This window comes from Cucumis sativus, chromosome 2 (genome assembly GCF_000004075.3).
Source record: "Cucumis sativus cultivar 9930 chromosome 2, Cucumber_9930_V3, whole genome shotgun sequence".
In the NCBI taxonomy this organism is placed as follows: domain Eukaryota; kingdom Viridiplantae; phylum Streptophyta; class Magnoliopsida; order Cucurbitales; family Cucurbitaceae; genus Cucumis; species Cucumis sativus.
In genome coordinates this window covers 15777181-15791080 of record NC_026656.2, presented here as the reverse complement: position 1 = coordinate 15791080, position 13900 = coordinate 15777181, and the positions used below count along the sequence as shown (strand labels likewise).

Sequence of the window (13900 nt, the reverse complement as noted above, 5' to 3'; positions counted from 1 at the left end):
CAGACAAGGGAAAGGAGATACTTAATCAAACGGTCTTGAAGAAATTTGTTGAAGAAATGCCATTATAAAAACTAGGGAAAAAAATGTCATGATATCATTGAAGGGAACTCCGGAGCTAAAATCTCGTTCTTCCAAAAACAAACTTTAAATAGTAATTGCTAAAATTCAACATCACGTCACAAAAAAAGTCAAAATTTCAACACAATTACTTTAGCTCTTTGATGCCAGCTTTTCCTTCGCCTTCTGAATCTTCAATACCTTCTTCACAATCTTCTGCTCTTCCACCAAAAAGGCCCGGATGATCCTATCCCAAACCAAAATAAGGATTAGCACAATGCTTAACTACCATAAATATAATCAAAGAGATGAGAAAACAAGTGATGAGAAAGAGTGGGAAGCCAACCTCTCCCTCACAGCACTGCCAGATAAAACGCCACCGTATGCACGATTCACAGTCCTCCTGTTCCTAGCTAGTCTAGACCTCTTGTATTCAGCTGGCCTCAAGTGAGGAATCTGCAATAATCATAAACTTACACAGATTAACTTAACACAAAATTGGGATTGAACCATCTTCACGTAAATTCCGAGTTTATGTCAGATTATTAGAAATGAACGAAAATACAAATATCGCTCTTCTAAAAAACAAACTTAAATTTAGAAAACTATCATTTAGTTCAAAATACAGCCAAAGTACCAAATGTAAATGCATGTGCGACTACCAGCATATAAACAATGAATGTAACTTGCAAAAATTTACATGCATGCATCAACCAATCCACAATGATCCAATTTAGTATAGATACACATGTTGCTGTGGTGCAAAAATGTGCATATTAATATATGTATTTGCAAAATTGAAAACCCAAAAACCATTCACAACTTTTGGAAGACAGACCTAAGATAATGCAGCTATCTTATCTTAACATATAAAATGAAAGCACATTCCGCAGGAGTGTCATTAGGATGCAGTTTAAAAGACTGAAGATTTGAACTTTCTGAATCAACTTAATATACGGTTCTACACGTTCTCGAATGCATTCCTTTTTTTAAAAAAAAATCTGAAACAAGTTTAGGTCAGTGAAGAATCCTTCCGACCATTAAAGAGAAGTAATATAAATTTACCCTTCTGTGAAAAATATGATATTCAAACAAAGGTATAAGAGCAGTATATGCAAGAATTTACATGCATGCATCAACCAATCAAGATTCATTTAATATTCGTTAATAACAACTCAATCAGAAACCACTCTGCCGTAGTTATTTTTTTACAAAGGGAAACAAAAAGTACAAATGAACTGAGAAAAAAAAACAACTAAAATATTCAGTAAAAGGTGGTGTGTAACGATCACAAAGAACCAAAATCCAAAATTTCAGTAAGGGGAAACCATTTTTTTCTCTAATGCAACACAAATGCGGCAACTAGAACAAACTTTCTGCATCAGTTTTTATTTCATCTTTCCTTATCAACAAAACAAGTTTCAAAGGTATTTACCGCAAAGATCTAAAGTACAAAGAGATAATATAACCATCCTAAAAAAAGCAAAACACAAATAAGATTAAGTGATAAAAGAAGCAGATAAGAGTAATCAAATACATACCCCCTGAATCCTTTTGCCGGTAACCGGACATTTGGGTCCGCTAGCTCTTTTCTTGGTAGTCTGATACACAAGCTTCCCACCTAAACACAAAATAGAAGGAGATGATAAAAGCAGAAACAATAAATACGAAAACCGATTGATTGACATTGAAGTTAAAAAACACTTGATAGAATAGCTATGGGAAGGAATCCGATAGTTTACCAGGGGTTTTGACGACGCGGTGCTGGTTAGACTTGGTAGCATAGCTATGGCGCTTGCGGTATGTAAGACGCTGCACCATTTTCTCTTCTTTGCTCTGGGCTGCTGCAGAGATTGAGATTGAGATTTTAACCTCGTTGCCCTGCCCTAGATCTGACGGTTAGTACGAGATTGAGATTTAATCTTGTCCTTTAAAAAAAAATCTTTTTTCTATGGGCTTTATTTTCAGCCCTAATTGGGTTAAATCAATTTTGAAAAATGGTTGATAGATAAATATCAAAATAAAACGTTTAATTTTGAAAAATATTAGAAAAATGAGAAAGTGATTTTTAGAGTTATTAATTATGAATTAATAATTTATCAAAATATCCCTACTTCAAATTCAACTAAAAAAAATCTAAAATTCAAATCTCAACTATATACTCAAACAATTATTATTAAAAAAATCAATTAACTGAAGAAAAACATAATATTTTCAAATTAAACTTAAATTACATTTAAAAAAACCTACCCCATCCTATAAATACAATGTCTACCACAAATACAGTGTCTTAAGAAAAAAACGTGTACTGTCAAATAAGATTTCATAAAAATCGAGCAACCAATTTTCAAAATGATAAACACATCATAAATATCTTGTATTTATTATAAAAATAACTATTAGTCACATATTTAAGATCCACAAATACCATATACCGAAAGAAATAACTAAAAACACTGTTGTATATTTCAAATATTCTTAAATTGTAGTGTATTTGAAAGAAAAAATAATTGACAAACATTAATAATAAAACCAATTCATTAGTACAAAATACAAGAACCATCCATTTTGTTGGTCAACAGCCAAATCAAGAGGTCCCTCGTGAATTAAACTTGAGAACCACATGAAGTTTAACCACACGAGGAATGAATTATTTCACGTAGAATGAGAAAATAGCTTATGACGTGAGAAGCTTGTTACAAAACTATTGTCGAAGGTAAACTTCCAAAGGTAGAACAAAACCCTAATTTGATGAAAAAATTCACACCTAAAAAGATTGGAGGATGTTCTCGTTTTTAAATCCACATTATAAATAAAATCAATTTAAAATATAATAGCCAATTACCGTCTATTACGATTAGTGGAAAATGGATGTAGTAGACAAGATTCGACCTCAATACTCTAAATTTTTAATACATACTGTAATCTAACACTTTAAAATTAATATTAAAATACAAAAGTTCGGGAATGTGAGGGCAGTCTCTGACCCCTTAATAAATCCACCTCTCGTTATAATTGATACATGAACGAAATTCTATACAACTTAATAGAAGTGCATATTGCAACGACAAGTGGATAAACATGCCCAATTTTCACTTTACTAATTAATTATTTATTCAGGAAAAATAAGGAGAAAATCACACAACAAATTATCGGAAGGGAGTAAGAAAATTAAAGGAAAAAATTAAGGAAAGAAAAGGATAATTATTTTTAAATGCTAAAACTATTGTAAATATTTTATTTATATATTTGAAAACATAGAGATTAAACTTATAATCTAACCTTGATAAGTCACCCCACAAGTCAACAATTGTTTCTCAATCCTCTCTCTCTCAAATTTGCCATATACATATATGAAAATTAAGCAAAATACATGTATCCAAATAAATAAATAAGTCAATATGAAGATGTCTCCTGAACAAGAACAAGGGTCTTTCCCTTTTCTGAGTTTAATTAGTAGAGTGTAAGAAATGGAACAAAATCCACTATTTCATCGGATGTCAATCGATTTTGTGCAATGTGTTCCCCATTTAATTTTCAATGATTGCAAAAGCCCATTATTTTGAATTGGTTAAAGCATCCATTAACACCATGAATTGATTTAGAGGTATAGGAAAGGAGAAGGCAGAGTAAGCAGAGCAGTGGTATCTCTGCTTGTTTTGGCTGAGTGATGCATCCTTTTCCCAATAATGGAACTTTTTCATTTGCCTTTTTTATTTCAGAAAAATCTAAGATTTGTTGTCATCCAAACAGGGAATATGAATAGTGCATTGATTTCCAGTGGAGAAGTGGAAGCTTCTTTGACTCTTTTAAAGTGCATTTTAACCTTTTCTTTTTCATATACAAGGAAAAGGGGTTTTGGGAAAGTAAAGCAAAGGTGGAGATGGTGCTAATTTGTATTCATTACTGAATGATACAGATCAATGATGTTTAAAAGCAGAGGCCCATAGGTGCGATGGGAACACAGATTCTAATGCTCATTCTCATTCTCATTCGGATTCCACCATCAATTGGCCGAAGGAAGAAGCGACTCATCCTCATCACCATCTTATTCTCTTTCCCTCTTATTGCTTTTTCTCAGGATTTTTCACAATCCCACCTTGCATTGTCATTCTCAATGCTTTGTGGGCCCTTGCACTTGCACTACACCTTTGTTTTTCCTCTTATCATTCAGTTTCCCATGATTGGATTAGTTTATTTAACATTGTCTCCTGCTTCTGTTTCTCTAGCATGATCCATTCTTCCTTGTTTGCAGCTTTTGCAGCCTCGGAAGCCATGCCTCATTCTAGTGAGTAAATTAAGCTTCCCCAACCTCTTCATTTTTCTTTTCTTTATGCTATTCCCTTCACAACATTTCTCTTTTTGCAAACCTTTATATCTTCTTTTTGTTCCTGGAATAAAGGAAAGATGGAGGGAACAGAAAAATCCAACAACAAACTTTGAGGACTGTTCAATCATAACTTTTATTTGATAATGTTTTGCTTGTATGTTTTTTTCTTCTTATATGTGTGTGTGTATCCATGTGAAAAAAGTTGAAGAAACAAGTATCTTGAAGCTTGAGATGTTGCACTCATGTATATGATATCTTGAATTGTGATATCTTCTTTGTTTTGAGAAGATGGCCACTTCTTCCTCTTTGTTTACTTCAAATATATTAGTTTTTCTTCTTTACTCTCTCTGTTGTGTTAATTTTAATGCCCTTAACATGGTTGACATTTTTGTTGTCAATTTTTGTGTGAAGAAGGAGATACTCCCATGTTTTCAATGTTCTGTAGATGGAACCCCTTAAGATTGATCATTCAGGGGCTGCTATTGTTCTCATTGTTGAGGTTGAATTATGGGTCAACAGATCCTGATGTGGAAGGTACACTCAAATTCAAGTTACCAGGAAAATTCTTCTTATACACACACAAATATACGTATATGTATACGTATTACATGCTCACTTTATTCCTCACTGTTTCTAATATTCCAAACCATATTGATATTGAAGAGTAGCACTGTTCACCTTAAGATGAATCTTCCTCTTCGTATGACAAATATCAATAATATTAATATTACAAGATTATGTTCAAGGGAAAAGAATTGATCTTGCTTATGTTTTTGGTCTTTATATGATTAGCTCTGATATTACTTTATAAATGTGTAGGAGAAGCTTTGGTTGATTTGTTAGGGGCACTGAATGATTCCAATCATCAGATAACTGACTGGAATTACCATCTTGTAAGCCCTTGCTTTAGTTGGTCGCATATTACCTGCCGAAATGGAAATGTCATATCCTTGTAAGTCTTTTTGCCTTGAGATAAATTTGAATCAGTTTTGGCGTTTTTTTTTTTTCCTTTTCCTTTTTCAGTGACTTTGCCTTTGAGTTTTCCCCCTTCAACTTGATTTTATTTTTTCAGTAATGGATTTAGTTTTTTTAATTTATCCTGATTGCAGGAGCTTGGGTTCATTAGGCTTTTCAGGATCTCTTTCTCCCTCAATTACCAAACTGAAGTATTTGGCCAGCCTGTAAGCTGCCTTCTGCATATTACTGAACTCTATTATTATTACTACCAGGCATTTCTGTGGAAAATGCTGTGTAATAGAATTCTTATTAAAGAGAACAGAGAATCTAGGGTAGATTTTGTTTAGCTTGATTAAAACTTCAGTCGAGAAGCGTTTTTTAGCATAGAATTTAATTCTTCATTTGTTCTCTCTTTTGCTTATTTCGTTTTATTTTGGGTTTATCCTGAATATATTCTTCCAATTTAATAATCTACTATGAAAATCCTGTTAGTAGACCTTTTTACCAAAACCAATTCTGTAAAAAACAGATATGAAAATTTGGTGACGCAGTCATTCAAGAACAAAATAAACATATGGTAGAGAAACTTAGCTCCCAGTTCTCCCTAAACTATTTCTACTTCTTGGAATGATACTATTTCACTGAACTTCATTGTTGGTAACTATGGTCGGATATATTGATAATCAAACCACTGGTATGATTCTGTTACTGCTAACAATCTTCCATGCGCTATCTTAAATTATAAGGATGTAATTATGTTGATATTTAATTTCAATTTTCATTTCAGAATAAAAGAAAGATGAATTTACTGTTTTGATAAATTTATGAACTGTAGTAATTCTCGTGAAGTATAAAAAATTATCAAGTTAAACATTCCATTGCGTCCAAAAGTAAATATTCCTTGGTTGGAGCATTATCATTACCCCTTTCCCTCATATTGTTGTTAGCCTATAAACCTAGTTTGTTAATGTGATGTTTGCACTAAATTCATGCAGGGATTTGCAGAACAATAATATAGCTGGTGTTCTACCAGATTATCTAGCTAACATGACCCACCTACAGAATTTGAATCTTGGTAATAATAACTTCAATGGGCCTATACCCGTGGCGTGGGGTCGACTTGTCGGTCTAAAACATCTGTAAGGCTGTTTGTTCCCTTGGTTTCTTAAATCTTAAAAAAATGTTGATTTTGCGTATTGTCCATGTTATTTCGGTTTAGTACATTCTGGGGGGATTATTATCAAAGGATGACGACCAGAAAAGTGTCATGTGAGGTTGAGTTATAAAGTTACGTGGAATGGTTTAGCATATAACTGAATTCTTTCTTCTTCTTTTTTTTGATAAGAAACAGATATAGCATATAATTTTTAAACATTTCAGTTGGGTTGGGCGTAATCAGACATTTTTAAACATTCTAAATCAACCCATGAATGTCCAATGGACTGATTAACCTCTGTGGGTCATTGGAATTAAATTCAACCATTTTCCACAAAACTTATAATTTATTAGTCACTAGCTGACCAGACTTTTGACTTTCTTACACGCTTCCCCAAAATGCTGGTGGCAGGGATCTCTCAGATAACAATTTAACAGGAGAAGTTCCAGCGCAGTTCTTTTCAATTCCAATGTTCAAGTAAATATACTCATTCAAAACCTCTTTCATCTCATCTCTAAGAATTAACGATAATGTATTATTTTTTCTGCTTGAATTATTGGAAGCAGACTATAATAGTCAGTGTCAGGTAACTTATCTATCTGTTAATGAAAATGTGAAGTTGCGTTGTACATCAATAATTACTTTTGATTTTTGTTGGAATGCTAGTGAATTGCAAACTTTCACCTCTTAAAGTATTGACTTTTCTAACTAGAATGGCTTTGTATCATGTATAAAATGAAATCAGATGCTTTACAGTAGAAGTAAACGCTTAACTATTTTCCAAATCAATCTAATCCCTGTTGAAGAACTTACAAGCACTCAATCCAATGTGTTCGAGATGATCACTTAGATTGGAAACATTTTTCAGCTTTTCAGGAACTGGTTTACCTTGTGGATTTAGGTTGGATAAACCTTGTGTTTCAACATCTCCCCATCGAGGTTGGTTTTTTATGTCCTATTATTGCACCATATGAATTATTCAGGGACAGCCTCAACTTTGTATTTTAACAGCTTCTGCTAAGAATTACAAGTTTGGGGTAGTGGCAAGTACTGCAAGTTGTGGAGGTTTCATACTTCTATCGATTGGTGCCTTCTTTGCTTACAGATGCTTCTACATGCATAAGCTTAAGGATTCTATGTTTGTTGATGTTGCTGGTAAAGTTTTGCTTAACTTTCCAATCATTTTAAATGTGTTTCCCATTTTATTGACAATACTATTGAAGTAGTTTGGTCAATGAAACCATACTCTACCAATAATTCAAGTTACAATTCTTTGATAAAAATGTCAAACTTGACCATAGTTTAATCAGTTAAGCCATTGTACTTTTGACTTGAAAATTAGAGGTTTGAATCATCACCCTTACGATTGAGCTTGACAATGGAAATCTCTGGTGGGAAAGGAAAACTCTTATCATCTAATTCATATTTCTACCATCATTTGTTTATCGTTTCCATCAAGGATAAAACAATATAATCCTGGAGTAAAGCACTAGAAATTCTACGTCAAGAATGATCAAAATGATGGATGCTTATAGGATTCATTTTTTACAAGAGTTAACATCTTATTGGCATGAAGTCTTGTAAGATAACATCATCTATATTATATTAGATGAAGATGAATGTAAACTTTGCTTTGGGCAAATCAGAAGATTTTCATTGCGGGAAATCCAACTTGCTACCGCTAACTTTAATGAAGCGAACATCATTGGCCAAGGAGGCTTTGGAAAAGTATATAAAGGCATCCTCTCAGATGCCTCCAAGGTGGCTGTGAAACGGTTAACAGACTACAATAGTCCTGGCGGGAAGGCTGCATTCCTAGGAGAAGTTGAACTAATAAGTGTTGCGGTGCATAGAAATCTCCTACGGTTGATCGGGTTTTGCATAACCACATCTGAGAGAATCCTTGTTTATCCATTCATGCAGAATCTTAGTGTGGCACATCACTTGAGAGGTAATAAGTTCTATTTTCTTCTATTTTTATTGCAATCTTGAAACACTTTTCCATCATAGAGGAGAGAAATGTACCCCTCTATTTGTAGAAGATTCAAGCCTACTACCAGGAACTAAAACAATAAAGAAACTAAAGAAATTCAAATTAAGAATTACAAATTGCTGAACGTCCTACATAATACATTACATCAATCATTCTCTTGCTTTACCTGGGTTGTTTGCTCTTTTCATCAGTTGGCCTTAATTGCAGCAAGCTTTTGTTGTGAATCTGACTGTTTTTGTTTGTTTTGGAATAAAAATGGAACAAGGGCCATAAAACAAAGAAAATTCTTCTCACCAGAGCTCATCCTGACATGAAAATGTTGAAATGCTTAGGTCCCCAGTCTTTGAGTTCAAAAAACTGGTTCTCAAGAATATACTTTTTTTCCTTTGAAATAAGTTACTTTCTTGTTTAATGAAAACGATATAACTAAAGAGATGGATGGAAGTGCGCTCAAAGTCTCACATTAACTAGATAAGAGAACGGTCATATGGATATACAAGGAAGAACAACTATCTCCAATGGTTCAAGACATTTTGAGTGAAATAACCATGAGAGTTTTTGTCAAAAGTGAACAATGTCATTCCATTGTGGAGATATATGAAAGTCGTTGTCTCTAATAGAAACAAAATAGCTACAAGACAAAGAAGTTCCAACAACAAAAAAGATGTATAGTTTTTGTCATATAAAAAAGGAGAATAATGAATGCTGACTTAAAATTAACACCTATTCGTTCTCTCTTTCATCAATTGATTTGTTCATAGGTTGACCAAGCTTTGGAGATTAACATGACCATTTGAAAATGCTGTAGATTTAAAACCTGGAGAAAGAAGCTTGGAATGGGCCACAAGGAAACGAATTGCTTTTGGGGCAGCTCATGGTTTGGAGTATTTGCACGAGCACTGCAGTCCTAAGATCATTCATCGCGATCTGAAGGCTGCGAATATCTTATTAGATGATGACTTTGAAGCTGTTCTTGGAGATTTTGGGCTGGCTAAGCTAGTTGATACTAAAGTGACTCATATTACCACTCAAGTGCGTGGTACGATGGGTCACATTGCCCCAGAATATCTGTCCACAGGAAAGTCATCTGAAAAGACAGATGTTTTTGGATATGGTATCACCCTTCTTGAACTTGTTACTGGCCAGCGAGCAATAGATTTCTCCCGTCTCGAAGAGGAGGAAGATGTTCTTCTACTTGATCATGTAAGATTTTCGTTTACCATCCTTAGCTTACCAGATAATTGTCTAATTGAGAAATCCTTTAGTGATATGCTGAAATAATGTGAATTGTGTGTTTATACACTACTGAACTGAACAGATAAAGAAGCTGCAGAGGGAGAATAGGCTTGAAGATGTGGTGGACAAGAACTTAAAGAGCTATAACGAGAAAGAAGTCGAAAACATAGTTCAGGTGGCACTGCTTTGCACTCAAAGTTCACCAGAGGACCGGCCGACAATGGCTGAAGTTGTGAATCTGCTACATGGAGAAGGACTGGCAGATAGGTGGGCAGAGTGGATGCAGCTCGAAGAGGTAAGAGATCAGGAAGTGTCCCTCTTGTGTCACCAGTTTGTTTGGGGTGAGGAATCAAGTCATGATCAAGAAGCCATACAATTGTCTAAAGCCAGATAGAAAAAGAAAGAAACCATTGTCATTCATCAATTTTGAAGCTAAGCTCTTAGGAAAAGTCATATTTTACTCTGAATCTCTGTGTATAAGGTTGTTGGGAGCATGCAGGTGGAAACTTAGGACTGATTAGCTCTGTCACTGTGTTGTTCGTCTCTGAAAAAAAATAGAGCAGATGACCATTTGATTGTGAATTGTGATGGCAAGAGCTTTAGGATACAATATATAGATGTTGTGAGCTTTTAAGGCTGCTAAAAGTAGCAGTTGCTGTTTTAACATATACAATACTTGTTTGTATTTCCTTTCAAAACTTGTTTCAGTTATTTTTGGAGGAAAAAGTACATACTTAATTGCATTGTGAACTGTATGAATGAGAAGTCTTTTGAGTTATATTTTGTCATGTGTAGATCAAGGTTTAAGGCATCTTTCCATTGCTTTAGGTTGTAGTTCAAGAATGGCAAGAGTGTAAGTTCCAACTATCACACTTGAAATGTAGCAAGTGCGTTCTAGTACTATTTCAGGGATAACCATGAAAATATTGATAGGAAAACAAATTCTCCTGGATGAATTAAATGGACTGAGTTAATTCAATCCAATACTAAAAAGTAACCATTTAGTTTTTGTTTTTAAAAAGTAGCCCTATAAAAACACTCTTTTAATCTCTAAATTGTTTTATTTTTAAAAATTTGAATTTTGAAAAGGCTTTAGAAAATTGGTTTGTTTTAGAAATTTGAATACTATTACTTAACGAAAGATGAAAACTAGGGTAAGTATTAGAAGAAAATAGATTTAATTTTAAAAAAATAAAAGTATGGATTGATAATTGTTTGATATTTTAAAATCTTAACCCCAATCAATTCTTTGTTAAACATGTATTTGTAATTTAGGCGATCCTTATTCCTCAAGGTGATGAAGTTGGGAATATGAATTTTAATTCGACCATAGGGTTCGTTCTTCTCCTTCCCTTTAATTCAATTTAAAGTTATGGGGAGAAGTGTTTCAAGGTCTCCGTCGTACACTCACCGTTCCAGTTCTCATCGCCATAGTCGGAGAAGCAGAAGGGACCGAACTCCTTCTCCCTATTACTCCAATTCTCATTCCAGGTTTTCATCATCACTCACAAATTCATCCTTTTCTTCTCCTCTACGCTTTTCCATAATCTTTTTCTCAATCTTCTTACAGGAGAAGAAGCCGTTCAACCTCTCTCCGCCGTCGCCGAACTCCTTCTCCATCCTACCGTCGTCGTCGAACTCGCTCTCCCACTCCACGAAGACGCCGCAGACGCAGAACTAGGTCTTTCTCCTTATCCCCTTCCTCCAAATCCCCTACTTCCAGTCCTAGCCCTGCATCCACTGATCGCAAAAATTCCATAGACAAGCTTAAGAAAGAGGAAGAAGAGAAAAAAAGGTACTTCCTCCATTTCTTTGTCTTAAATTCATATCCCAGTTGGGCTGTCTTAATTCTAAATTCGAATTGCTTCTTAGATTCATACCGTAGGCGGTTACATATTGAAATACTTGAAAACTGTCTTGAATATGACAAAACATGGTTTATATAAGCAGTTGAAACAAACAAAATATGAGTTAACTTACGGTAGTTGGCTCTCTAACAGAATAATAAACAGGAATCTGGTGCAATTAGAGAGGAATTTTGACGCTTTCTTTCTTTTATTTCTTGGTTCTGATTTGGACGATCATCTTGTATTCCTCCTGCATTAATAAAACTTCCAAGCTGCCGGGTCCCCGAACCACCGTAATTCCTTGTGCATTTGATTCTTTGTTTTAATTGTCTTGGCTGTAATCTTTGAGTGTCTTCTTGGCCTAGCTATTGGTGCAATGTTAAACATACCAACTTCTTGGGCTCTAAGCCTATAATAGTTTAGTACAATTTTATGCGCTGAATGAGTGCAAATCATTTACGTACAGCAATATGGATGAAGATAGGTAGAAGTGACAAACTTTGGATTTTGGTCTCTTGATTTTGTTGTTTCTGACCTCCTGAATGAGATGTTGGCTCTATGATGGGCATTTAACCCGCCTTTCTTTCAGGCGTGAAGCAGAGTTGAAGAAGTTAGAAGAAGATGAAGCTAGGAGACTGGAAGAATTGATTCAGAAGAATGTTCAAGAAATCTTAAAATCTGAAGAAACTAGATTAGAAATAGAGAGGCGAGTAGAGGAAGGACGCAAGAAATTATTTGATGCTGTTGATTTGCAACTTGCTAAAGAGAAAGAAGCCGCTCTTACTGCTGCAAGACAGAAAGAAGTAAGTATTTTCTTTCCTAGACTTTTTGCTACATTTGTGGTTATGTTAACTCCAAAACACATTGATAGCCATCACATGTATAGTAGAGCAATTACTTCGCATCAAAAGTTTGCGGATGTTGTTTGCTGCTGCTAGTCATTTACATTATGTCTATTTGAGCATTTGATATTTTCTTCTAACTTCTACTTACAATCTTATGTCTCAACGTACACTTGTAGCTTATGAGAGCCACTTTAATAAATTTTTTCTCGCATTTTTGTTCAAGAAATGTAATTTGCCTAAAGGGGTTTGATATTGGGTGAAACATTGTCACGAGCGGCTGTTGTTCAGCAGAGAGTAAATGCAAGGAATTGTTTTGTGATCACACAATATCCAAATTGAAATTCTATAGGATTGTTTGCTTCACTAAAGATTTTAAAATACAAGTTCTTTAAAAAATTCTGACCTTCCATTTATCACCGAATCTCTGACTACTTCCTCCAGTACTTTATGCTTATACTTCTTTAAATAGTTAAGACCCTTTACTTGAAGTCATTTGATATGAAAAGGGCACCTTATTGCTTTTTTATTTGGGATAGCGATGTTTCCGTGTAGGCCCTTCGTAATTATTACTGGCCATTGTTAGTGGGACTAGGCCTGGTGTCACAGGAATAATCAGTGGTATGCTGGCACATGTACTGATTCTCAGTCCAAGTGTGTGGAGAGGAATGCGAATCGCTGAATCTTAGAAAGTGATTATGGTCTATGGACACTAATTTATTGGAAAGAAAGGCCAGTTGAATAGTTTTAGTTAGATTTGGTTGAATTTTCAGTGATTAATCATATCATGTCTAAAACATAGTATATTTAGTGCAAGCACCATTACTTTTTAAGAAGTTCAGTGATGGATTGGAATCCGAATATTAATGTTTATAAACACCCTCTTTTGTGAAGATTTTCTCTTATTTTTTCTGTCAAATTTACCTATGATCTTATTGATTGCCAACATTTTCAGGAACAAGCCCGAAAAGAGAGAGAAGAGCTAGATAGAATGCTAGAGGAGAATAGGAGAAGGGTAGAAGAAGCTCAGCAAAGAGAAGCTCTGGAGCTGCAGCGGAAGGAAGAAGAACGATATCGTGAGCTGGAGCTGATCCAGAGACAAAAGGAGGAGGCCGCTCGGAGGAAAAAGCTGGATCAGGGAGAAGAGAGAACTTAGAATGTAGAGCTTATTTCTGTTCAAAGTTGCTAACGTCTTTTGGGGTGTTGGCCTACTATGCATTTTATTGGTTTATTCGGCTTCCTTTGAGTGTCTGTTTAGTGGTTGTTCTATGACTTGGGCAACACATGAATTTTGAGTAGTTGAGTTGTTATTGATCTCAACTCTTTCTATCATTGATGTGCTCATAGAGCTAATTTTCAATTCTTGAAAGTTGCAGGCTGTCTTAACAATCATGACAAAAATGTGATTGATATGAATCTTGATTTCTATATATGGTTGAACTCATAAAAAAAATAAAAAGTACCATTGCTAAGCTGAAGCTA

At 34.6% G+C, this 13900-nt stretch overlaps 3 protein-coding genes and 1 long non-coding RNA gene across 5 annotated transcripts; 2 read left to right on the top strand and 2 right to left on the bottom strand.

Annotated features, from left to right (window-relative positions):
- Positions 1-35: 35 nt before the first annotated feature.
- Positions 36-1960, bottom strand: LOC101207848 (60S ribosomal protein L34). The gene is made up of 4 exons (XM_004147274.3): positions 1800-1960; positions 1599-1678; positions 404-513; positions 36-304 (listed from the first exon to the last, which is right to left on the bottom strand). Exons 1-4 carry the CDS (start codon positions 1876-1878, stop codon positions 211-213), a joined length of 363 nt encoding a protein of 120 aa, XP_004147322.1. The 5' UTR covers positions 1879-1960; the 3' UTR covers positions 36-210.
- A 1726-nt stretch (positions 1961-3686) lies between these two features.
- Positions 3687-10517, top strand: LOC101206877 (probable LRR receptor-like serine/threonine-protein kinase At5g63710). Of its 2 annotated transcripts, none has more exons than XM_011651151.2 (11): positions 3687-4345; positions 4802-4921; positions 5207-5339; positions 5497-5568; positions 6340-6483; positions 6912-6977; positions 7369-7439; positions 7512-7655; positions 8110-8451; positions 9302-9696; positions 9812-10509. In XM_011651151.2, the coding sequence occupies exons 1-11, from the start codon at positions 4288-4290 to the stop codon at positions 10121-10123; spliced, it is 1857 nt and encodes a 618-aa protein (XP_011649453.1). In that variant the 5' UTR covers positions 3687-4287; the 3' UTR covers positions 10124-10509. The 2 variants fall into 2 exon arrangements, with proteins under 2 accessions (XP_011649453.1, XP_004147318.1); XM_004147270.3 differs by having other exon boundaries at positions 3689-4345; positions 4799-4921; positions 9812-10517.
- Positions 10518-10844: 327 nt separating this feature from the next.
- On the top strand, positions 10845-13848 carry LOC101207603 (uncharacterized protein At1g10890). The gene is made up of 4 exons (XM_004147273.3): positions 10845-11220; positions 11300-11524; positions 12166-12379; positions 13374-13848. The coding sequence occupies exons 1-4, from the start codon at positions 11102-11104 to the stop codon at positions 13572-13574; spliced, it is 759 nt and encodes a 252-aa protein (XP_004147321.1). The 5' UTR covers positions 10845-11101; the 3' UTR covers positions 13575-13848.
- Positions 11570-12197, bottom strand: LOC116402110. Its single transcript, XR_004214541.1, has 2 exons — positions 12076-12197; positions 11570-11985 (listed from the first exon to the last, which is right to left on the bottom strand). It is a non-coding gene; the product is annotated as an uncharacterized LOC116402110 (long non-coding RNA).
- Positions 13849-13900: the final 52 nt, after the last annotated feature.

What these genes read in the sequence shown, in the direction of transcription:
- LOC101207848 (XM_004147274.3), bottom strand. Translation starts at nt 1,878, where the DNA reads ATGGTGCAGCGTCTTACATACCGCAAGCGCCATAGCTATGCTACCAAG. An exon ending in CCGGCAAAAGGATTCAGGGG is followed by an intron (nt 514 to 1,598) that starts GTATGTATTTGA and finishes TGATTATTGCAG; the next exon opens with ATTCCTCACTTGAGGCCAGC. An exon ending in GGCAGTGCTGTGAGGGAGAG is followed by an intron (nt 305 to 403) that starts GTTGGCTTCCCA and finishes GGTTTGGGATAG; the next exon opens with GATCATCCGGGCCTTTTTGG.
- LOC101206877 (XM_004147270.3), top strand. Translation starts at nt 4,288, where the DNA reads ATGATCCATTCTTCCTTGTTTGCAGCTTTTGCAGCCTCGGAAGCCATG. An exon ending in CTTGTCGGTCTAAAACATCT is followed by an intron (nt 6,484 to 6,911) that starts GTAAGGCTGTTT and finishes TGCTGGTGGCAG; the next exon opens with GGATCTCTCAGATAACAATT. An exon ending in ATGTTCTTCTACTTGATCAT is followed by an intron (nt 9,697 to 9,811) that starts GTAAGATTTTCG and finishes TGAACTGAACAG; the next exon opens with ATAAAGAAGCTGCAGAGGGA.
- LOC101207603 (XM_004147273.3), top strand. Translation starts at nt 11,102, where the DNA reads ATGGGGAGAAGTGTTTCAAGGTCTCCGTCGTACACTCACCGTTCCAGT. An exon ending in TACTCCAATTCTCATTCCAG is followed by an intron (nt 11,221 to 11,299) that starts GTTTTCATCATC and finishes ATCTTCTTACAG; the next exon opens with GAGAAGAAGCCGTTCAACCT. An exon ending in CTGCTGCAAGACAGAAAGAA is followed by an intron (nt 12,380 to 13,373) that starts GTAAGTATTTTC and finishes CAACATTTTCAG; the next exon opens with GAACAAGCCCGAAAAGAGAG.